The sequence below is a fragment of the Heptranchias perlo genome, chromosome 8, assembly GCF_035084215.1.
Source record: "Heptranchias perlo isolate sHepPer1 chromosome 8, sHepPer1.hap1, whole genome shotgun sequence".
Lineage (NCBI taxonomy): Eukaryota > Metazoa > Chordata > Chondrichthyes > Hexanchiformes > Hexanchidae > Heptranchias > Heptranchias perlo.
In genome coordinates this window covers 87,428,421-87,453,149 of record NC_090332.1, presented here as the reverse complement: position 1 = coordinate 87,453,149, position 24,729 = coordinate 87,428,421, and the positions used below count along the sequence as shown (strand labels likewise).

The 24,729-nt window shown below is 42.1% G+C and overlaps 1 protein-coding gene across 1 annotated transcript in view; it reads right to left on the bottom strand.

Annotated features, from left to right (window-relative positions):
* The window catches only part of pcsk2 (proprotein convertase subtilisin/kexin type 2), a 66,040-nt gene that overhangs the window by 22,998 nt on the left and 18,313 nt on the right, over window positions 1-24,729 (bottom strand). The window contains exons 2-7 of the mRNA XM_067989471.1: window positions 21,922-22,026; window positions 15,507-15,620; window positions 12,263-12,371; window positions 11,790-11,827; window positions 2,823-2,899; window positions 880-968 (exon numbers count right to left, since the gene is read on the bottom strand). Of these exons, the coding sequence (XP_067845572.1) occupies window positions 880-968; window positions 2,823-2,899; window positions 11,790-11,827; window positions 12,263-12,371; window positions 15,507-15,620; window positions 21,922-22,026 (532 nt within the window). The remainder of the gene's footprint in view (window positions 1-879; window positions 969-2,822; window positions 2,900-11,789; window positions 11,828-12,262; window positions 12,372-15,506; window positions 15,621-21,921; window positions 22,027-24,729) is intronic.

Here is a 24,729-nt window from a genome sequence, read left to right as displayed (position 1 = left end):
TTCATATTTTTATTGCAATTAGATGTAGATTTGAAGGAATAAGACTTTAGTGTGCATCAATTTTGTTGGTGTTTTGATTAATGGCTTTGGTTTATAGTGAGTTAGTAGAAGGAATAATAGGGATGAGATTTTCAGAATTTAACGTGGGATGAATGCATTTATCTTACTAGTAATTGTCTCTGATACAGCGTTGGAACGTTCTAGTTTACTCTTGTTATTTTATGCCTACTGTTCCATTCCTCTATCTGGAACTTTTTATGAAAATAAGGGAGCACAAAATTGACAAAGTTAGCTCATTTGCATACCTACATTTGTGATAGGGTTAAAGGACATACATCTGTAAACTACTGGATGAAAGATTTGTCCAACTAGCAGATGTTACTGAATAACACAGAAAATATTAAGAAAGAAATAGAATGGCAGGTGAAGGGAATGCAGTGCAATAAAGCATCATAATATTGTTTGGTGGGAATGAGTTGCCAAGGGAGCATTTCTAGCCCAGTACATGGCCATTTAATGTAAGGATTTCTTTTTAAAATCACACATAATTGGGCATTATCTCAGTGCTGCAACAAAGCAATTACTATTCCCATGTACCCAGCACTCAAAATCAGTCAACGGTTCTGTCGCATACCTAGAGGTCATAGCAGGAATGAGATCACACAGCAACCGAGGCTTCACAGAGGTTGAATCAGACAAAAATTAAATTAACAATCAGTCTTTAAGGAATGTATTCTCTAAAAAAGAGTTATTTTACTCATGATTACTTAATTTACTTTGCATTCACAAAATGAAATGTGCAATTTGGTTATAGTGCTGCCGTTCCATTATTTTATCCCTACTGCTGGTCCTTAAGGTATCTTTAAAGATATGCCGTACCTGCTACTTGTGAGGAGTAAGCCACACCTACACCACAGATGTTGTTATTGGCAGCAGCAGACACTTCACCAGCACATCTCGTTCCATGGCTGCAGAAGGAGGTTCCACAATCATTAGACAAAAATATCACTCATCAATGATTCTTCTCGAACTATAATCCCATTGTTTTACAAACAATACATGGGTAATTTTTTTTTTGCTTTTGCTGACAACCTTATTTTAAAAAAATCTTCAACAATTCTCTTTTTTTTTAAAGTAAAATTCATACATGAAATGTATGCTTTTTTAAACCGCTTTCTCAACCTGTCCTGCCACCTTCAAAGATTTGTGCACATATACCCCCAGGTCTCTCAGTTCCTGCACCCACTTTAGAATTGTGCCCCCTAGTTTATATTGCCTCTCCTCATTCTTTCTGCCAAAATGTATCACTTCGTACTTCTCTGCGTTAAATTTCATCTGCCGTGTGTCCGCCCATTCCACCAACCTGTCCATGTCCTCTTGAAGTCTATCACTGTCCTCCTCACTGTTCACTCCAATTCCAAGTTTTGTGTCATCTGCAAATTTTCAAATTGTGCCCTGTGCACCCAAGTCCAAGTCATTAATATATAATCAAGAAAAGCAGTGGTCCTAGTACCAACTCCTGGGGAAAACCACTGTATATCTTCCTCGAGTCCGAAAAACAACCATTCACTGCTACTCTCTGTTTCCTGTCACTTAGCCAATTTCGTATCCATGCTGCCACTGTCCTTTCTATTCTGTGGGCTTTAATTTTGCTGATAAGCCTATTATGTGGCATTTCATCAAAAGCCTTTTGAAAGTCCCAGGGAGAAAGTTACATACAAATAAATGTTAAAGACACCCACAATGAATATTGAAAATGATTCTGTTTACTTCTGTTCTGCCGTTAAAACTTGGTCAGAACGGTGACGGAAACCCCGTTTACACATGGATATGGCCGTTTCACAACGCTTCCAGCAAAGTTACGGCAGCGGAGTGGGAGCAGCTCCGAGGAAATCCCAGACCATGCACAGAGTTTTTAAAAACTGTAATAAATTATAACGTTAAACGAGAATTGTGACAATTATGTAATGTGCGCAGTTTGTACAAGGTCTTTCTCTTGTACATTACAGTTACACCTCTGCTACGGGCAACAAAACAACACTATACTATTCACTTCAGTCAGTTTTTTGTAAAGATTTTAAATATAATTATTTATGTTTTGGAGTGCAAAAAAAATACAAGGGTAACTAATGCAATAAAAATGATACGTACTTTCATTTGTATACATTTTATCATGTCAAAATATATCAAATCACTTCACACAATAAATTGCCTTTGAAGGCTAGTGACTGTTGTTATGTAGGCTTTATCTGACAGAATTTCTTTTTAAGTGTTACAATTTTAAATCTACTCAATTATTTCACTTTGAGGGGGAAGTGGTGATTATTTTATAAATATATGGTCGGTGCTTTAGCAAAGTTTTCAAGCTTATCTGGTAAGCACAAAACTGGCAAATAATTCACAGCTATAAGTATCTGGTTAATAGTGCAATGGGGGGCATTTTCTGGTTTGTTGGAATGTTAGTTTTAGTACAGTAGCTTAAATACAAGTTAATAGATCAAAATCTTCAGAGGCATTATCAATATAAACAGATTAGCAAGAATTCTGAAAAAGGTAAAAGCATTTTGGCCTTGAACTCCTGAAGAAATTTACATTTTGCGTGGATTAACATTATACCATAAAGTGCCTTAAAATGCCTTGGCTGGAATGCATTTTTTTTTAAAAATCAGTACCAAACATAGCCCAGACACTCACTGCACTCCACTGTCATGGAGTAGCGCTGATTACCCAGCATTTTAATGATTTAGCAAGAAAGTACACACTCCAGCCTGCTAATGATTTCCTGGCATCACTAAAGAATGACCAAGTTGTGTCTAAGTTACCTGTTAAACCAATCGTCCGTGTAACGGGGATATGGATATGGGTCATTGCTGCTGAAGTCATAGCTTGCTTCTGCATTCTGTAACAGATATATATAAAATGTAAACTTATAAAGGTGAAATGTATTTACTTAAAAATAATTGACTATTATGACCTTTTTTATAAATAAGCATGTATCTTTTCTTCATACAAGATCCCTCCACTTGGAAACAAAATAGTGCAAGGCTGAACATTTTCATAGAATTATATTACTTATTACATGGAATGTGCAGCACAGAAACAGGCCATTCGGCCCAACTGGTCTATGCTGGCTTTTATGCTCCACGCGAGTCTCCTCCCTCCCTACTTCATCTAACACTACCAGCATATCCTTCTATTCGTTTCTCCCCCGTGCACTTGTCTGGCTTCCCCTTAAAGGCATCCAGAAGGTTGAGGGTTCATCTAATCAATGTGTTTAAAATGATAAAGGGATTCAACAGGCTAGATACAGAGAAACCATTTCCTCCGGTGGGGGAATCTAGAACAAAGGGGGCATAATCTTAGAAATAGAGCTGGGCCATTTAGGAGTAAAATCAGGAAGCACTTTTTCACACAAAGGGTAGTGGAAATCTGGAACTCATTCTCCAAAAGGCTGCGGATGCTGGGGGTCAATTGAAATTTTCAAGACTAAGATTGAAAGGTTTTTGTCAGGTGAGGGTATCAAAGGATATGGAGCGAAGGCAGGTAAATGGAGGTGAGGTACCGATCAGCCATGATCTGACTGCATGGCGGAACATTCTCGAGGGGCTGAATGGGCCTACTCTTGTTCCTTTGCGTAGAGCGAAATTGTTGGGAATTCTTTTCATCAGTCTCCGATTGTGCCATGGTTGGGAGCGAGTTGGTTTGCTTTTATTGTGTGAAGTTGGGCGGAGCCATCTTCTCTTTTTTTTTTGTGGTGAAGCACCGAGATCAAAACCTTGTGATCCGTCCCTCTCCCTCAGACAAGCCCCCAGGGTGAGCAGTGTGATGCAGCTGTTATCACATTACGAATTCTCTTCAACAGCTGCTTAATGTCCAGGGTAATATGAATTTTAATGTGACAAGAACAGCATTTAGAAGCTGTTATTTCTGCTACACTACCAGAGCCTGGAGGAGTGTTAGCTCCCTGATCAAATTAGTCGAATATCACTGCTTGTATTTAGCAATCCTTGGTGCAGCCTGCCTTTATTTTCTAACACTTCGTCAAATTACAAAGTGAAATTCTAAAAATGTATGAGTTGTTCATTTCACCCAGTTGTAATTCATTCTTCTTAGTGTCAAAATAACCAGATGAAAATCATTTAAATTAATTTCTCTTATTGACTTTTACAATTGCTTTCACAAGAAAGACTTCAATGTACATTTTATATCTTCAGATGAAGCAGGTTTAGAGAGTTGAGGGATGATTGGACCAGATATCATTTAGCCCCCATTGTAAAGACATGGGAGCTGAATTTCGTTCTGGATGCACACCGGGCAAGGGGGGGGTGGAGGTGAACGATCGGGACACCCTGACAGCACCCAGCGAGAGGTCCAAAAACCATTTTTATGGTCCGGCCTCAGTAGAAGTCTTTCGGTGAGCTGCCAGTGAGGAGCGAGTGTATCGGTTGGCTTGCTGATCGGAGGAGAAATCCAGCAGCTCCTCCATGGAGCCGAGCCAGAGATGGGCCCTAAAAGAGGTGGGGGGGGGGGGTGGGGGTAGAGGGGGAGGAGGGCAATGCTGGAGAGGTCACGGAGGAACCAGCAGCCGGTGGGGAGATTTTTTTTGCGGAGCCAGGAGGAACATTCATGCCCCACAAAAATCATTCGAGCAGCTTAATTATCGGGGCTTTTCAGAGCGGCCTGCAGTGTCCTCTTTAAGGACCACTGGTTTGCCACTCAATGCTCAGTGCCCAGTGGAACACCAAAATTGCTTCAGGGGTCCTACAGATGCCGATTTTCATACACAAGGATGGTCCCGTCTTGTTTCGGGCGAAAGCGTTATTTGCCTGTTTTCCTGGCCTGCTCCAAGTTGGACATCGGTGGGAATGGGTTGATAAATACTGCACCAAGATTTTCAGCCCGCAACTGCTCCGTTCCCCCTTTTATATGATATATTGATTTGGTAAGGATTGCAGCATTATACGGTATATAAATTGGTGCCATCAGGTGCTGATACATCCCTGATTCCACTAACTGGCGTGACCAGATACGTTGAGATCAGTGCTGCCCAAACAGGAATGGGCCTCTTGCTTTGGCTCTTTGTCAGTTTTGTCCTGATTAAAATGGGACGTGCAGTTCAGGCAATCTATACATTTACGGTTTGAGAAGCCGGGACAAATACGGCCACCAATGGTGTCATGTTCCAGAGGTTCCCGGACTGGTGCCAATAGTTACCGATCAGAGCCGATGCCCTAATTCCAAAATAAAATAGGGAAAGACGAAAACTCAGGCTCTCCGGATTTGGAACAGTACGCTTGCAAACTGTGGGAAATTTTAAGAACTATCTAATGTAAACGTGACAAAAATAGAGTACTTCTATCCAGTTTTAATCAGTGACTGTCCTTTTAGATCCAATCACTGTACATAACGATTTTTTTAAAATCTGCAGTTCAGATTGTAAACAGATCAGATTCTGTTAAGTTGACCAGAATGCTGCTGTATTGCAATTACATTGTTATATATAGGGTCGACAGCAAAGAAACAGGCCATTCGGCCCAACTGGTATATGCTGGCATTTATGCTCCACACAAGCCTCCTCTCATCCCTCTTCATCTAACTCTATCAGCATAACCTTCTATTCCTTTTTCCCTCATCTGCATATCTAGCTTCCCCTTAAAGGCATCTACGCCAGTCACCTTAACTACTCCTCATGGTAGCGAGTTCCACATTCTTACCACTCTTTGGGTAAAGAAGTTTCTCCTGAATTCTCTGTTGGATTTATTTGACACAAAGCTTGGAAGTGTAGTGAACAGTGAGGAGGATTGTAATAGACTTCAAGAGGACAAAGACAGGCTGGTGGAATGGGCGGACATACGGCAGATGAAATTTAATGCAGAGAAGTGCGAACGAGGAGAGGCAATATAAGCTAAATGGTACAATTCTAAAGGGGGTGCAGGAACGGAGTGACCTGGGGGTATATGTGCACAAATTTTTGAAGGCGGCAGGACAGGTTGAGAAAGCGGTTCAAAAAACATACGGGATCCTGGACTTTATAAATAGAGGCATAGAGCACAAAAGCAAGGAGATTGTGATGAACCTTTATAAAACACTGGCTCGGCCACAACTGGAGTGTTGTGTTCAATTCTGGGCACCGCACTTTAGGAAGGATGTGAAGGCCTTAGAGAGGGTGCAGAAAAGTTTTACTAGAATGATTCCAGGGATGAGGGACTTCAGTTACATGGATAGACTGGAGAAGCTGGGGTTGTTCTCCTTAGAGCAGAGAAGGTTGAGAGGAGATTTGATAGACGTATGCAAAATCATGAAGGGTTTAGATAACGTAAATAAAGACAAACTGTTCCCATTGGTGAAAGGGCCAAGAACCAGACGACACAGATTTAAGGTGATTGGCAAAAGAACCAAAGGCGACATGAGGAAAAACTTTTTTACACAGCGAATAGTTATGATCTGGAATGCGCTGCCTGAAAGGGTGGTGGAAGCAGATTCAATCATGACTTTCAAAAAGGAATTGGATAAATATTTGAAGACAAAAAATTTGCAGGGCTACGGGGAAAGAGCGGGGGGAATGGGACTAACTGGATTGCTCTTACAAAGAGCCGGCACTGGCTCGATGGGCTGAATGGCCTCCTTCTGTGCTGTAACCATTCTATAATTCTATTCTTATATTTATGGCCCTAGTTCTTGTCTCCCCCACAAGTGGAAATATCTTCTCTATGTCTACCCTATCTAACCCCTTTCATAATGTTATGTATTTTAATGCAAAACTCCTGAACTTTCCTATCAGTGTGAGCTTGGAGTTGTGGAAGATGAGGGTCAGCAGTTCTAAGCAGTGTGCAACTCACCAGTGATCCATGCTGACCACGCACTGTGTGCCATTTTAGCAGGCGCATTTTGGCAGCCAGCGAGACCCCAGGCAGGCGAGGGCGGCATTGAGATTCAAAAGTCAAGCCTTGATGACGTGAATACCATTTTAACTTCCAGTGGCGGGTTGCTGCCTGGTGCCAGCCTTGCCCAAGAGGAGGGTCAAAAAGATAAGTCATAAAAGAGGGTTTCCTTGTGGACCAGGAGGAGCAGGAGTGACCCTCCAGGCCCCATAAGGAAACCTATGGGCCCGGACTTCCTTCCCCTGACTGTGATCACCTAAAGCCCCCTCCCCACTTTATTTATTCGTTCATGGGATGTGGGCGTCGCTGGCGAGGCCGGCAGTTATTGCCCTCCCCACTTATGTGACTGCTGGGGACCGTTCCTGTGGGATGCGTAATTAGTCAGCCCTGGTTTGCCAGGTGTGCCGCCCTTGTGTGCGAGATCGGAGCATTTTTGTCTCATGGTTGAGCTGCACCAGATCAAGAACGTTGCATATAAATATAGCTAGGGTAGCCACAGCTTGTTAGAAGAGACCAAGGAAGAAGGGAGATCTGAACCAATTGCACCTCTGCTCTCCAGACTGGTTGGATATTTTGTCTGTATTTTACGCAGCTGATAATAACGTCATTAAAGACAATTTGTTGCTGTGAGCTTCATATCAAAACCATAGGACTCCATCGTTAAGAGTCAACAAGATCCCCATACCAGGCTAATTTGGACACAAATTAGTCACCTGATGGAGAAAGAAATAACTCAAACATATCAATGATGTTTGTACATGATTGGCCATTCATTCCTTTTTGAATCTGAGTGGCAGGATATTTAAATTAATGGAGGAACATTCTTGGATTGCTTTACAGGCGTGCGTTCCAACCCGGCCAATTTTCCGATATTCGCTTCACCCGGGCGATCTAGTGCACCCGGGTGTTGGCCCAGGAAAATCGCCCTCGTTATCTCCCCGGACAGGTGATGAATTTTATTCGATTTATTAAAAGCAGCATTGGCACCGTTGTTAAAACTCTCTGTCTAATGTGTTGGCTGTTCATAATCTTCATTCAACTTATTTTCTTCTATGAAAGTAAGAAAGGCAGAAAGAGTTACGTTATAAGGCAAATAAGGCAATGTAGCATTGCCCCATTAAAGTAACAGCAGCTTTCAGTTTAAAAAGAAAATTAGAGTACAAAATAAAATAGCTTCAAAACAAATTAGTCGTTACCATCACTAACCTCCTCCTCTGATATATGTGGGTTTTATATGTGACTTTAGCCATGTGGTTCTGGTACTGGGCCCTGTTGCTTCGTTCTCAGACACAGGGAAATAAATCTGATATTCTTTAAAAAGAAACTCCGCAGCCCATGTGAAACTCTGAGCTAAAGTATTTTTGGAACAACCATTTTGATAATATATTCACCACACATGGCACCAAATTTCCTGTGTAACTCAAAAAAAGTATCAATTGAACACTTTTTGGGTTAAATTCTATATATTCTCTTCATTCTTGTGCAATCACAGGTGGCCACTCAAGTACGGTTTCATATTATTTATGACTGCAACAACACCTAATTGTCTGTCATCATTCATTGAATACAAATTCACCAACACCTTCTCAAGGGCAATTAGGGATGGGCAATAAATGCCGGCCTCGCCAGCGACGCCCACATCCCATGAACGAATAAAAAAAAATGTAGCTTTAGTGCAAAAAGATTCCAGGACCCCAATTTCAAGTATTGCTGCAGCATTTAATAGTAGAACAAAGCTTGTACAAGTTTAGGGTCATTCCTATGGGCTATTTTCTGTGAAGTTTTTTTAAAAAAAAATCATTATTATGATTTTGTAATAATTTTTACTATTTGGCCACATTACCTGATTACTGCCTTTGGCATCATCAGCTCAAAACTTATAAATATATTAATAATATAAAATTGAAATTGACAAGCCTTCTAAATTGCTTCATAGCAGAAGGCAATTATAAGATAGAAATTACTATCACCCAAGCAATGCACTCGGATCAAATTCCCTTCTCCACTATTTTGGCAGAGGCATTAACTTCGAAACAAATGGGTTAATGAGTTATTAAAATGTGGAGAGACGAATTTGATATGTGTTTGAACGATGATACAGTCATTTCTAACCTTATGGAGCATAATAACTCGCAGTGTAGTTATCAGAGCAAGGAGTTACTTGTAATGGAAAAAGACACGGACTCTGGTAGCATCGTCACCAAATTAAAACAAAGCCATGGGAGCAGCCCTACTAAAAATCATGCTGCACAGGAGTATTCTGAATAAAGATAATTTGTATAAATACTGAATGTTTGAACATTCACTCATAAAGAAATGGTGTTGACTCATTTTTATGGGTTCTGCTAAAAAAAAATCACAAATTGCACGAATCTGGTGTAAGATATTTACTCCTTTCAGGATTTTCCGAAATATATTAAATTAGTGTTGTATTCACTGAGTACTGATTAAATTAGTATTACTTATTTAAATTTCCGTATTTGATGACGAAACAAAATGTAACCAAAAAACAAGCTCAATAAGCTCACCTGGCCGACAGGACCCCCACGGTCGGCCGACCCCCTCCCCCCAAACGATGCTGGGCAGATTTTAAACCCATTTTACTGGGTACTAAGAAGCATATCAATAAATTTCCCAAACCATGCTCTAACAAACCATACTTAGCACATGATGGATTAATCCAGTGATGTTCATGGCTTTGGGTTGTGATCAGTTCAAGAGCAGGAGATGAGTTTTCTCTACAGCTTGTCAAACAGGATTATGATATTGCTCTGCTGAGTTAATATAGGCTTTGTAGTCTATATATAAGGGAGAATTTTAACTGGCAGTGGTTTTCCAATGGGTGGGTCCTACTTTCATCTGATGGAAAGAAGCTGCCCAAAAAAATAACTTGCAGCAGAGGTGGAAAAGGTAGTGAAATCTCCCCCAGGACCTGGATTCAATGCAGGAAAAGGTTCACTGATCTCACCAGAGCAGCAAAGGTGAATGCATGGGCATGATTTTATCTTGTAGCCGGTGCCGTAGATATTCGCGTGGGGAACCCGGAGGCCAATTGAATGCGTCGCAATCTGCGATCGCAACTCGAGTGAAGATGAGTATTTGTGCTTCGCTGGGTTTGCCACGCGCCAGGCAGCCAGATTGACATGCTGGAAGGGAAAGGAGATGTGAATCATAGAGGGGGGAGGGAGGGAGAGAGAGATCATGGGCCCTGGAAAAAAATCAGAGGGCGGGGGGTTAGTCGGGGGATGTGGACGACATCGGGGGTCCAGCCAGCATTGAGGATTATGGGGGGTGGTCCAGCATTGGGATCGGGAGACAGGCAGGATCGGGGGGGGATGGCCAGCCAGCACAGGGATCGGGATGGGGGGAATCCAACACCGAGGGGGTCCAGCATCGGGGGATCCAGCATCATTTGGGGGGGCGGCGGTGGTCCTGTTGGCCAGGTCAGCTTGCTGAGCCTGGAAGAAGCACGCCTGCTCCTCTGGACCCACAAACAGTGCAATAAAGACACCTCATGGACCCGGCCCTTCCTGCCGGCTTTCACCTGACATGAATCGGAAGTGATGGGAAACCCAAACAGGTAAGGTTAAATTCACCTAAGTTTTCCAATACACAAAGAATTAAGTACCTCAATTATTTCATTGAGGTACATTGACCTTTTAAGTATTGGCCCGCCGGCTTTAAGTGGGGGTGGGACATCCTGGCGTCTGCTGTCCACATGCAGACAAACCTGCCTGGGTTAAACCCAGAAGTGGGCGCGTTGGTGCCGGGATGCGTTCCCTCTCCAAAAAGCTGTTATTTTAACCTCCCACCCGCCCCCGACCCACCCGTTCTTGAGGGTTAAAATTACCCCACATATCTCAATTTCTCAGCATTACACCTGGTGACAGTACTTCCCCCTTCCCCCTCCCCCCACCCCCAGCACTTTAAACACTTCCCGGCCCTGCACCCCAACTTTCTCCACCAATCACGGGGACACTGTGCCACCTCTCATTCTTATTCCAAACACACGTTCACGTCTTGCTCTCCCGATGAGCACTGACACCATTCTGATCTCAGCAAATGCCAAATAATGAACTCCTCCGATGGCGGCTTTCTCACTTCACAGTCCAACTACTTTCTTTCCATTGAACACCTCCTCATCCTGGTTGTAACTTCTTCTCCCTCTCAGCATACAGACTACATGAAGAAGCTCCATCCGCTCATCCATTTTCAACAGCCACTCACAAACTCTCTCCCGCTCTTTATGCAGGGCAAAATGGCTGATAATGGATGCAATAGCCTAATTAAGGAAACTCACTCTAGGCAGCACATAGAATTATACAGAATTTACAGCACAGAAACAGGCCATTCGGCCCAACTGGTCTATGCTGGTGTTTATCCTCCACACGAGTCTCCTCCCACCCCTCTTCATCTAACCCTATCAGCATATCCTTCTATTCCTTTCTCCCTCGTGTGCTTATCTAGCTTCCCCTTAAATGCATCAAGATTTAATTTTGAGGTCTTTTTGTGGACAAACACATGAAGAATTCCTCCGGTTGTGACAGTCTAGCATCAATATATTCTGGCAATGAGGAAATCTTCAGCGTTGATGTCTCCATTCTGAATCTAGCTTGTACAAATAGGCACATCTTCACAAACAACTGATATAGAATGATACAGCACAGAAGGAGGCCATTCAGATATAGTCAGTTCTATTTATAGATTCTTCCTTTTTTTTTTACATATTGTATACCCATCAAAGTTTGGGAATCCTGCCAAGCTGGTGTTTTTGCTCACTTTGTATTCAAGGAGCGTTCTCTCACAGTCTGCGTACAATCAATTATTTTCATCTTTTATTACTTATGACATTTATCAACGTCCACCATTCCTATCAAAATAAATTACAAACGAGGATTGTGTACTTACATAGTTTTCTGCAAGGTCAGGGTGCAAGTAATCAATTCCTGCATTAAAATGATAAATAGGTTATATAAACTGAATTTAAAGCCATGAAAGGAGGTTCTGCAAACCAAACAAATCACATTTTTCCGCAGCGTTGAAGGGATTTGAAGCATTGAGAAGTAGCATGATAAATATCATTGTAAATGCAGTACATTTGCACGGTTCTGGTATCAGCTTCTAGTATCAAACAAAAGAAAAACAATTGCTTCGTAATCAATTCAGCAGGATATATTCTTACGCACATCTTTAAACCTAAACGCAATTATTGTAAGGTTCGAGAGCAGTTACAACAGAAAAGAGGCTGATACATTTGTGGTCATGACATTGCTTGCTTCCTCAAAATATGTGTCAAGTAAAAGGCACAGAGCAACACACGGTCAGCTTGCTAGTACATACTGTCAGCGAGACTTTCAGTAATGACACTCAATTGCACTCACCATCATCCATGATTGCTATGGTTACTCCTTTTCCAGTGTAGCCTAATTCCCAAGCCTCGGCCACATTAAGGTCTAACCCAGGAGTTCCATCTGCTTGGCCAGTGTTTACCTGGTTCAATGAAAATAAAGTGGACATACTGGATGAACATGTTTTGATACTTACGCCATATTTTTTTAGATTTTAAACCCCGATTTTAACGCTGTCCGCCCGGCAGGAATGGGGCGGGTGAGGGGTTAAAATGGCGTGGCGGCCGGGAGCTACCTGTGGCATTAACGCCCCATCCCCCACCCCCCCCCCCCCACCATTTTAACCCCTAGGTTTTCTAAAGCTTCAAGGCCGCCTGCTGCAGGCAGGTGGGGGCCTCTTGAATATTGAAATAATGTAATTTGGACGCCAATGGGATTTTAACAAAGAATGGGGCCAAACACACACACACCGTCCCGGAACTGGCAGCAGAACTGGCCCATAAACAGGTTTGGAACCAGAAGAATCATAAGGAAGCCGTAGGCCTCCTCTGCACCTCCCCCCAACCCCTCACCCCAACTTCCAGGATCGATTTACCTGACCGCCAGGGGGGACCTCTCCCTCGGGTCCCCGGCAGCGACCTCCTGCCGTCCGACATACCACTCCCGCCCGCCAGTCTCCACATCATTCCTGCCTGGCTTCGGGCACTAGTCAGCGTTGCTGAATGGAAATGAGGCCCGGAAGTTAAAATGGCATGTGCCTCAAGCTGGCACCGTCACACTGGCACTGTCACTCCTGCTTCCTTCAAACTGCGGGCCCCCCGCACACCACAATCATGCCCAGGCTAAAATTGGGGCTTTAAAATGTTCTCATGTTTTATAACAATATTATCCGCTTCTTGTTTCCAAAATCATGGAGTTGGCAACAAGTCAATAATCAAACAATATGTACAAGCACTGACTCTTTTTTTCTTTTATAACTTATTTTATTTAATTTTATTTCCTCCGCCACAACAATGTGCTTTCCCTAACCGAAAGGGCAACTGGAAAAGCTACCAAGTCTCTGGCAATTCTGCTCTTCCGTTAGCCCCTCAGCGGTAGATGGGGTTAACCTGGGATGACTGGACTCCGTCTCTGGAGGAAGTGACTATCCTTCACTTGGCAGATCACCTCTGCATAGTTGAGATGGAGATCAACAGATGGATAATCAAGGGCCAAGGGTGTTTGTTGCACAATTCCATGGTATACATCGCTGGGTCCAAATCCAGGGACTCCCTACCTAACAGCACTGTGGGAGAACCTTCACCACACGGACTGCAGCGGTTCAAGAATAAGACCCAATGCCACCTTCTCAAGGGGCAACTAGAAATGGGCAATAAATGCCGGCCTTGCCAGTGACGCCCAAATCCCAAGAATGAACATATCTTAAAAATACATAGGCGCTGATTGATTCCAACGACAAAACAAAGCTAGTTGAATCACCCATCTCAAGCTGCACCAGATATATAACAAGTGAATACTATTGTAGACATGGCAATGGAACAACCCAGACAGCTTATGGAACAATCTTAATATGAGAGCTGTTGGTATTCTAATCAACTGGTCAATTTACGAACTGAAAAATGTTAGAATCAGTCCAAAACATATGTGTAAAAGAGGTACTTTATTTAACAGCATAATATAACTTCAAACTTAAAAACCCCACTAACGCTTTAATTTCGACTGCTATCTTCACAGAAATGAAGTTACCCAAACACTTTTCCATATTTGCTCACATAAGTTCCAAGAACAATTCACCGTGTGGAACAGTTTGAGGCATTTCGACCAGTGCTGCTCTCATCAAATAAAACGAGGAGGAAAATAACTAAGACAACTGACCGAGGTTTTCTGCTGGGGTAACACCAGGAGGCCAGTGTGACTCCAGCAGAACGCAACGGATACTTACTCCCAAGACACTCTTCTGGCTCTGCGGCTGTCCCACCACTCCTGGGATTTCCCACAGGAAGTGGCGTCTGCCAAATATGGGCAGGCATAATTAAGCAAATAGGCCATAAGGTGTAGTTTCTGACCTACATTTTGTTATTAATTAACTACATGTTCTGTCAATGATTTTACCCATTTCTCCAACAAAAAAAAGCACCAAGTGAATGCTCAGTCGCCTTGGAGATGTGACACAGTTGATTAAAAAGCTTTTAGCAGCAACAGCAAGATAAAGTCCATCCATGTTAGAATGCACCTCCCCATCAGTTTACTACATGCAACAAGTGTGAGCCATGACAAAGTTTCTTTATCCGCTATTTTAACAAAAGGATTAATCTGTTTAAAATAAACGGATTAATGCCTTTGCTGAAGCAGCTGAGAAAGGAACGTCATATGAACAGTGCAGAGTGGAATATCATTCCATTAGTGAATATGTAAGTCTCATTTTAATTTTGATCCCATACAAAGAATTCATTTCATTTCTGCAGATGGCAATTTTAAGATGGAGGATGATGATGTCCTACATTGAACATTAATTGGAGTTCTTCTCCTAAGAGCAGAGAAGATTAAGGGGAGATTTGATAGAGGTGTTCAAAATCATGAAGGGTTTTCATAGAGTAAATAAGGAGAAACTGTTTCCAGTGGCAGAAGGGTCGGTAACCAGAGGACACAGGTTTAAGATAATTGGCAAAAGAATCAGAGGGGGAGATGAGGCCAAATGTTTTTATGCAGCGAGTTGTTATGATCTGGAATGCACTGCCTGAAAGGGCGGTGGAAGCAGATTCAAGAATAACTTTCAAAAGGGAACTGGATAAATAATTGAAGGGGAAAAAATTGCAGGACTATGGGGAAGTGGGGCTAATTGGATAATTCTTTCAAAGAACCGGCACAGGCACGATGGGCCGAATGGCCTCCCTTTATGCTGTATCATTCTATGATTACAACTATTTCTACACCGTTACTTCTAATTCCTGCCACCAGGAAGGACCAGAGCAGCAATGCCGTGGGAACACTGTCACCAAGTCACATGCCATCTTGACTTGGATATATATCACTGTTCCTTCATCATCACTGGGTTAATAGCCTGAAATTCTCTAACTGGGTGCATCATTGGCACAAGGACTGCAGCGGTTCAAAGAGAGGGCTCACCACCACCCTTCTCAGGGCAACTACAATGGGCAATAAATGCCGGCCTTGCTAGCATCGCCCACAATCCAAGAACAAATTTAAAATAAAGTAATAAACACAGGTAAATGTTAGCACAAGTAAAACAGATGTAGGTAAATCAAACGTTGCTTACAAGATACCATTGTTTAGTAAACAAGGGGTCATTCATTGTGATACCAATTTCACTGATGCTTCTGTAGCCTCGTTTCTTTCTGTTAAATCCTTCCTGCTGCATGACATGTTTTACCTGCAAGAGAAACAATCTGGGTAAGCAAATCCATAAATGTTAGATCGGGCGTGAGCATCGTAAGGCTTCAATTAAAAATGTTAAACTGATACCTGATAACATCTGTTTGCTACATTTTATTCACTTATCAGGAACACGATCTTAACAGGGATTCAGAGAAAAGTGTTTCCGTTACACAATTTTCTCAATTTACTTCTCGATGTTCTCTTTAGAACATAAGAACATAAGAAATAAGAGCAGGAGTAGGCCAATCGGCCCCTCGAGCCTGCTCCGCCATTCAATAAGATCATGGCTGATCTGATCCTAACCTCAAATCTAAATTCATGTCCAATTTCCTGCCCGCTCCCCGTAACCCCTAATTCCCTTTACTTCTAGGAAACTGTCGATTTCTGTTTTAAATTTATTTAATGATGTAGCTTCCACAGCTTCCTGGGGCAGCAAATTCCACAGACCTACTACCCTCTGAGTGAAGAAGTTTCTCCTCATCTCAGTTTTGAAAGAGCAGCCCCTTATTCTAAGATTATGCCTCCTAGTTCTAGTTTCACCCATCCTTGGGAACATCCTTACCACATCCACCCGTTCAAGCCCCTTCACAATCTTATATGTTTCAATAAGATCGCCTCTCATTCTTCTGAACTCCAATGAGTAGAGTCCCAATCTACTCAACCTCTCCTCATATGTCCGCCCCCTCATCCCCGGGGTTAACCGAGTGAACCTTCTTTGTACTGCCTCGAGAGCAAGTATGTCTTTTCTTAAGTATGGAGACCAAAACTGTATGTAGTATTCCAGGTGCGGTCTCACCAATACCTTATATAACTGCAGCAATACCTCCCTGTTTTTATATTCTATCCCCCTAGCAATAAAAGCCAACATTCCGTTGGCCTTCTTGATCACCTGCTGCACCTGCATATTAACTTTTTGATTTTCTTGCACTAGGACCCCCAGATCCCTTTGTACTGCAGTACTTTCCAGTTTCACGCCATTAAGATAATAACTTGCTCTCTGATTTTTCCTGTCAATATTTCCAATATTGTATTGCATCTGCCAAATCTCCGCCCACTCACCCAGCCTGTCTCTATCCCCCTGTAGGTTTTTTATGTCCTCCTCACTCTCCACTTTCCCTCCCATCTTTGTATCATCTGCAAACTTGGATATGTTACACTCGGTCCCCTCCTCCAAATCGTTAATATAGATTGTAAAGAGTTGGGGACCCAGCACCGACCCCTGCGGAACACCACTGGTTACTGACTGAGATGAGGGAAAATTTCTTCATTCAGAGGGTTGTGAATCTTTGGAATTCTCTACCCCAGAGGGCTGTGGATGCTCAGTTGTTGAGTATATTCAAGGCTGAGATCCCAAAGCGCTTTTTTAGCCAATTAAGTATATTTGAAGTGTAGCCTCTGTTGTAATGTAGGAAAATGTTTTGGGGTGATCTGCCTCTGAACTGCACCCACATTATTATAGGACATCTGAGTGTAGAGCCATTTGATACTTATTTGCATGTAATTTTTTTGCTGTGCTCCCTTCAGGTGCAGTCAAGTGCAATCACCTGAAAAGCCATACAGGAAATTTGGCAACAGTGCTATTCAGGCGCAGAACAGGGTTGAATTCACACCCAATTTTCCTGTGCATAAGCACCCATTTATCAGGTGCTATTTGGTCACTAACACCAGGAAAACTCACCCTCACATTTTAGAAAGGACAAGGCCCTCAGTTTTCCGTATATCTGGACAATATTGCATTTTTATCTCCGCTGCCTAGATGTGTGAATAAAAGTGCTTGTGACTCAATCATAACCTTATTGGCAATTTTCCTCTTTGCAATCAAGCACTCAAGCATTCGGATTTATCTTCAAGTGCAAAACACTATGATTTAACCTGCATCAGAGAGAACTTTCAGAAAATAGGCAATGTATTCATTTTAGCCTTTACCAATTCAATATCATGCCATGGCTTTATGATTTTGCTCCAGCCACTTAACCTTACTCTGGAGAGATTCAATCCTTTTGAGTTTCTCTCTCTTGTAGATTGAAGTATTGTAACAAGCATGGACAAAAGCTTTTGCAGTATCCCATAATAGTGAAGAAACTTCCAGAGCAAGAGTATAGATTTTAAGGGCAATAATTTCCCTTGAATATGTTTAGCGTTTTGCAGAACAAAATTATAGTCCACTCAATGAAACGTGCATGTTCCATGTTCCTCCTTTCCTCCGTTCCTTTTGGTCCTCCAAATGACCCTCAGTAAGTGTGATACTGTGCATCACCTCTGTTGGGGAGGGAAAGATCAGTTGAAATTCCCATGCCTAATTTTTATTGAGTGATGCCTTCCGGAAGTGCAGGTGTGTGTGTGGAAGACAGGTAAGGACAGGATTGTAGTCGTCTGTAATGGTCGGCTGTCAAATAGCCTGCAGACAATCACGATGAAGGCTCAAACCTGAATAATGAACCCCTCAGCAAGTACTAACGGGTGATGGATGCAAGGAGCGATGAGGGTATGGGGAAAAATTGGCAACGGAGAAAAAATAAGTTAGAGACTAACGGGCAGAGCTCGGGTTCAGCAAGCTTAATTATTGAGCTCACGTGTCTTTCACTTGACCATCGAGTTTTCTGAGTGAGTCTACTTTGAAAAACAGGCAATCCTTTGTCATGATTTGTGTCGCAAACATAATAACAACTTATGTACATTTAAGATCAGCAATATAACAAAATGGTAAAGAACACTCTTAAATATCTGTAACGTAGGTATTGTCATGTTTCAGGATCTCTGATTTTTTTTGTCTTCACATAAAAGGAATTGGGAATGAGTTGTGTTTAGGTGCTTTAAAACAAAGTAATTTTGCACAGGCTTAAAATGTCACCGGCTCAAACCACTTAGGGAAAGGGTTTTATTTGTTAATGGGCCAGGTATTGAAGATATGTATTAGAGTCAGGTCAGCTAGTTGGTGGAATGATATGACTCACAGCCTGTTTCAAACTCAGACAATGAAAGACAATTGTCTCATCCCAGCATAATTAAGTCAGGAATAAAAACAGAAAATGCTGGAGAAGCTCAGCAAGTCAGGCGGCATCTGCGGAGAAAGAAACAGAGTTAACGTTTCAGGTCGAAGACCTTTTGTCAGAACAGAAACAGCCTGACTTGCTGAGCTAATCCAGCATTTTCTGTTGTGATTTCAAATTTCTAGCATCCGCAGTATTTTGCTTTTGATTAAGACAGAATTTGTTTTGAGAATAGCAGGAGATGTTTTCTTTGAACTCACATGCCGGGTGGGGGTGGAGGGGGATGCAGAGGTAACCAGTTTTATTGATAGGCCGATTGGCGAATCACTGAACAGGGAAGAAATCAGAGGGACAGCCATCCCATTTGAAGGGAGAAAGGGACAAAGATACTCAGGGCCAATCAGTCAGCCACTATGTCTTTTTTTTATTCATTCATGGGATGTGGGTATCGCTGGCTAGGCCAGCATTTATTGCCCATCCCTAATTGCCCTCGAGAAGGTGGTGGTGAGCCGCCTTCTTGAACCGCTGCAGTCCATCTGGTGAAGGTTCTCCCACAGTGCTGTTAGGTAGGGAGTTCCAGGATTTTGACCCAGCGATGATGAAGGAACTGCGATATATTTCCAAGTCGGGATGGTGTGTGACTTGGAGGGGAACGTGCAGGTGGTGTTGTTCCCATGTGCCTGCTGCCCTTGTCCTTCTAGGTGGTAGAGGTCGTGGCTTTGGGAGGTGCTGTCGAAGAAGCCTTGACGAGTTGCTGCAGTGCATCCTGTGGATGGTACACACTGCAGCCACAGTGCGCCGGTGGTGAAGGGAGTGAATGTTTAGGGTGGTGGATGGGGTGCCAATTGAGCGGGCTGCTTAGTCCTGGATGGTGTCGAGCTTCTTGAGTGTTGTTGGAGCTGCACTCATCCAGGCAAGTGGAGAATATTCCATCACACTCCTGACTTGTGCCTTGTAGATGGTGGAAAGGCTTTGGGGAGTCAGGCGGTGAGTCACTCGCTGCTGAATACCCAGCCTCTGACCTGCTCTTGTAGCCACAGTATTTATATGGCTGGTCCAGTTAAGTTTGTGGTCAATGGTGACCACCAGGATGGTGGGGGATTCGGTGATGGTAATGCCATTGAATGTCAAGGGGAGGTGGTTAGACTCTCTCTTGTTGGAGATGGTCATTGCCTGGCACTTGTCTGGCGCGAATGTTACTTGCCATTTATCAGCCCAAGCCTGGATGTTGTCCAGGTCTTGCTACATGCGGGCATGGACAGCTTCATTATCTGAGGGGTTGCGAATGGAACTGAACACTGTGCAATCATCAGCCAACATCCCCATTTCTGACCTTATGATGGGGGGAAGGTCATTGATGAAGCAGCTGAAGATGGTTGGGCCTAGGACACTGCCCTGAGGAACTCCTGCAGCAATGTCCTGGGGCTGGGATGATTGGCCTCCAACAACCACTACCATCTTCCTTTGTGCTAGGTATGACTCCAGCTACTGGGCAGTCTGGGGGGAAGCCTGGCCTAGTGAGGGGAAACTCACTCATCTCAAGCCCAGACAGCTGGTCAGATTCAGTACTCTAACCAGGAAAAGTTAAGCGTGCCTGCTAATAGGGTCAGTGAGGTGACTTTTAAAAAATCATTTGTCTTGTTTTTTCAGGAGGCAATTGAATTATGGTGAGATTTGATTGCGTTGGTTACTCTGTACATTCAATTGCTGTCTATAAAATACAGCAGCTTGACAATTCATGTCTGGCCTCATCTCACTGAGTGTTTCAGTCTGCCTTCAGAAAGATTGGAGATGTGCACGAGGGCACGTGTGTAAGACATGATATCCAGTTCAGATCACAAGGGGAATCATAATGCTTACGCTCTCAGGTCGCACAATGATATAATTAAATATTGGGCAGTACGGGAACAATTTTAAATGTGAGACACTCAGACTATTTACAGGAGTGACCAGCACTGCTGTAACCAAAAGAATCTCTAAGGCAGGCCAGAAACCTGTAACACATTTTCATTTTCGCATGCAGAAAAGTGGTGAAACTAAAATTAGTTCCCTGGAGCAAAATGGTCACTATCAACAAGATGAAATATTTTTTGTACTTTAGATATTTTTTAAATGTCCTTGCTCACTTCAATTATCCTGTACACTCAGTTCCTTAGATTTATTGCTACAAGATAATTAATATATTTCAAAATTGAGAATTGTTCAGAAAGTCACACTCAAATCTAAAACTCAGATCATCTCGTGCCTAATCAAGGGTAATGTTTGTTATCATCATAATGGCTAGTATTTGGAAGGACATAGCAACAGGAGGAGGCCATTCAGCCCCTCGAGCCTGTTCGGCCATTCAATTAGATCATGGCTGATCTGTACCTCAATTCCATTTACCCAAAATTGGAGAGTAAAGGATTATCTAACCAAACGTTCGATCTCGTTTATACTTTTATACATATAGAAATGAGAAAAATACAATTCAGTCTTTGCAACCTCTTTTACTGTGTATAAGATTTTCATGTCCTTTAATTAATACAAATAATGCATGCATCTGCGTATATACTTTATTTTGTAATATTTGAAAACATCTCTTTCCCCCCCCTAAACAAAAATTGAACTGCATCTATTTTAATAAGTGGGGGGAATTGTGCTGCATGTGTATGTTACAGCTGTCCTAACCCCATGTTATTTTAGTTGACTAATATAATTGAATAAGCTGCTTTAATATGACAAGCCATGTGACAAATGGAAATGGTAGATTTTTCTAATTATTTGTCACATCAACTCATAGGCACTTTATACTTTTCCCTCATTTGTTGCTGCTGCTTCACGATGCATCTGCCATTTATTACTCTGAATATGAACAATTAAGTTTAGTACTTAAGATGTGATATGATCCTAGCAAGCTGAATATTATGCCTTCTCAAAATTCAAATCATATTCTCACTGACCTTTGCAGACAAGACAATATCTATCCCACAATGAATCTGCACCGACGTAACAAAATGTCATTCCCTTAGCTCCACATTTCCTATTGTAATGATGTGACCCAGCCCAGCAGTAAATTCAGGGTAACCATATCTGATGTAAATTACATTTGATAAAATGTGAATAAAATTAGAGAGCAGTAAAACACTTTCAATTATCAGGCTGTTTCAAAGGTTGTATTTTTCCTTTCTGAATTTCCTCACTACAGATAGAACTCAAATTAACAGTTGTTTTGTTTCTCACTGATTAGCTGACCACATACATAATTGTTGCCGCGGTAACAGTTGCTGGAAGCTGGAAAAGAATTAGCATCAGGGAAGGGCTCACCCTTGGATCCTTCTCCAGATAATACTTATGGCGAATACTGCGTCTTTTTCTAGCCTTAGAAATACCGCTATGGGTGAAGTGATAGAGTCCTTCCGCAAATGGAATCTGCAGGAAAATGGAAAGAATTTGAAGGCACTCTTTGGTATTGCAGTGAATATCCTGAATGTTTTATGTGGCAACTTCTGTCGAGAATAATCATAAATATCCACACACTTTTATTTTCACTTTCAAACCGTTTGCTCTGCGCTAAATGGATTTTGTGCGTCAACTCAAAATTATTTTTCATTATACTCACATTATGTAGGTGAAGAATACCCAAATAACCTATTGCCACACTACAAAATAGTTTAGTCTTCCACCAGTCAAGTGATTGTCGAAGCTGTACTTTCTTACATTACATTTCTTGCCATTTATACTTGATTATGTCGTTCTTTCCATGGCCTAAATAACATGGGATTCTTTGAGCAGTTGTCCTTACATATTTAATTAATACAAATAGAGAATGCATGCATTAGGAAAAAGTATATAGCATCGTTGAACAGTAGTGACATTTTTTTGGATCAGGCAACATATAAATTGCACAAGCATTTCCTTTGAGGTTATCACCTCATATCTGAACCCCTGCATTGCATTACTGTCGTATATGTATTTGTTCTATCCAAAACATTCCATGCCTGCTCCCACACACCCATCCAACACTCTGAAATGGACTCTGAATGTTTATAGCTTTTCATGTGTGCTAAGGGTATGTTAGCTTTAGGTATAAAATGTTACAATGACAGTGTACAACTGTCTTAATAAAGCAGACAAGAGGATTGATAATATCTTTTAATAATTCATCAATTGTTTCTGTTTGAAACGTTAACTCAAAATAGTGATTTCGTTCTGCAGCATGCATCTGAAGAAAACTAAAGTGAGATTTTGCTGGCCGTCTGCTTGAGTAATATTGAAATTGTTTTCATTTTATCTTCTAGTTGCACATATACTGAGCCCTTCTTTATTTTCCTCTGTCAAAATCAGACTTTTTGTTACTCTAAAAATACATATTTTTCTTGCCGTTAAATTGAGGCTCTTTCTGCCAACTAGCCTATCTCCACATTTGTAAAAGTTTATTCATAGATGCCTTTAAACCAAGGCCTCAGTAGTTTTCATTCTCTCAGATGTCTCATTGAATCATTTATTTTCTCCTATATTTAGCATCAATTTGTCATATTTTATTTCTAGTAAGTGGCTTGACTTACATGAAATGGGAATTGTTTGTTTCCTTTATAGTTCGCTCATTTCAGTTAATAGCTCATTTTCAGTTTGAGAGATATTTCCCCACTTCTGTTCCAATTAGAAACAAACATTGTAACATAGAAGTCACTTGGCAATTCTTGTCTGCCCTTTGGAAGTTGATTTAATTTGTTCCACCTTCTTGCTTTCTCTCTAAACTAATCCCATTTTACTATTTCCTCCCCGTACCCTTTTATAGTCTTCATGAAGTAATTAACCTTTTTAATGCTGAAATTGATTTAGCATAGATCAGCACTTGTGGCAATGCATTCCATATTCTGGTAACAATGCATGAAAACGTTGCTTCTAATCTAACCCTTTATGTACTTGGCGGCTGACTTTGAGCAATCGTTTTCGGTCAAAAGTGATGTAGTTTCGATGTAAAAAATTGGAATTTGGAGCGTGAGTCAGATACACATCTCAAAATACTCGGCACATTCAGTGGATCTGGGTCCTGGCAAAGGACGCACCCGCCCTCCGAACGTTGCCTGCATGACTTACCAAACCAGGAAATGATTGCATTCGCAGGCTTTGACTGTCCAAAAATGTTACCTGAAACATCTGCTTTTACTGGAGCAGTTAGAAAAAAAACTTTTCTCAGCTGTGCTGCTAAGAAAGGATTCAACAAACTGCCTCTCAGCAATTTCAGGCAGGGAAGTCTTTTTCTTCTTCGCCTTCTGCAACGGAGCCTTCATCGTGGCCATTCCCATTTATCCTTATGATGGAGGCATGCAGGAGCAGGGGGAAGAGGAAATGAGAAAGGCACACTGTAACAAAGTGAGAGAGGGACGATAGGATGTTGAGAGCTCTGTATTCGAGATAGGGATACAACTTTAAGAAGTTATATAAAAGGTGGTATAGCTTTAAGAAATTGTTGACCTTAATTGCCTTTAATCAGGAACAATGCCCAGCCTGTAAGAATAAAAGGCAGGGACATGATTCAGTTGGGGCTTGGGGCTTGGGGCTTGGGGCTTGGGGCTTGGGGCTTGGGGCTTGGGGCTTGGGGCTTGGGGCTTGGGGCTTGGGGCTTGGGGCTTGGGGCTTGGGGCTTGGGGCTTGGGGCTTGGGGCTTGGGGCTTGGGGCTTGGGGCTTGGGGCTTGGGGCTTGGGGCTTGGGGCTTGGGGCTTGGGGCGACACAATGTGGGTGAATAAAGCTCACTTGTTTTGAGGTCTGGTCTCCATGTCTAATTGACCACTAGGTTCTGGGCCTGCATCAGCTTGTTTACACACACCAGAAAACAAGGCTGATTAGGAGATATCGTTGCACCAGGTCTACTGACCACGTCACCCCCTTGAGAATGTATCAAAAGAGATCTGTTTAAGGAGCAATGGTTCGTTAAGGAGGGATGGAAGGAACTTTGCGTTCCATTGCAAAATGACTTTCAAACATTCTCTCAAATCCAAAGAATAAACATATCTTGGAACACTGGACTTCATATCACAAAGTGGTTTTATTGTGCACATATATATTTATAATAGGTGATTCTTATTAATACTGTGCCTACCCTGGTACCTCTTTGTGCTATACTTAA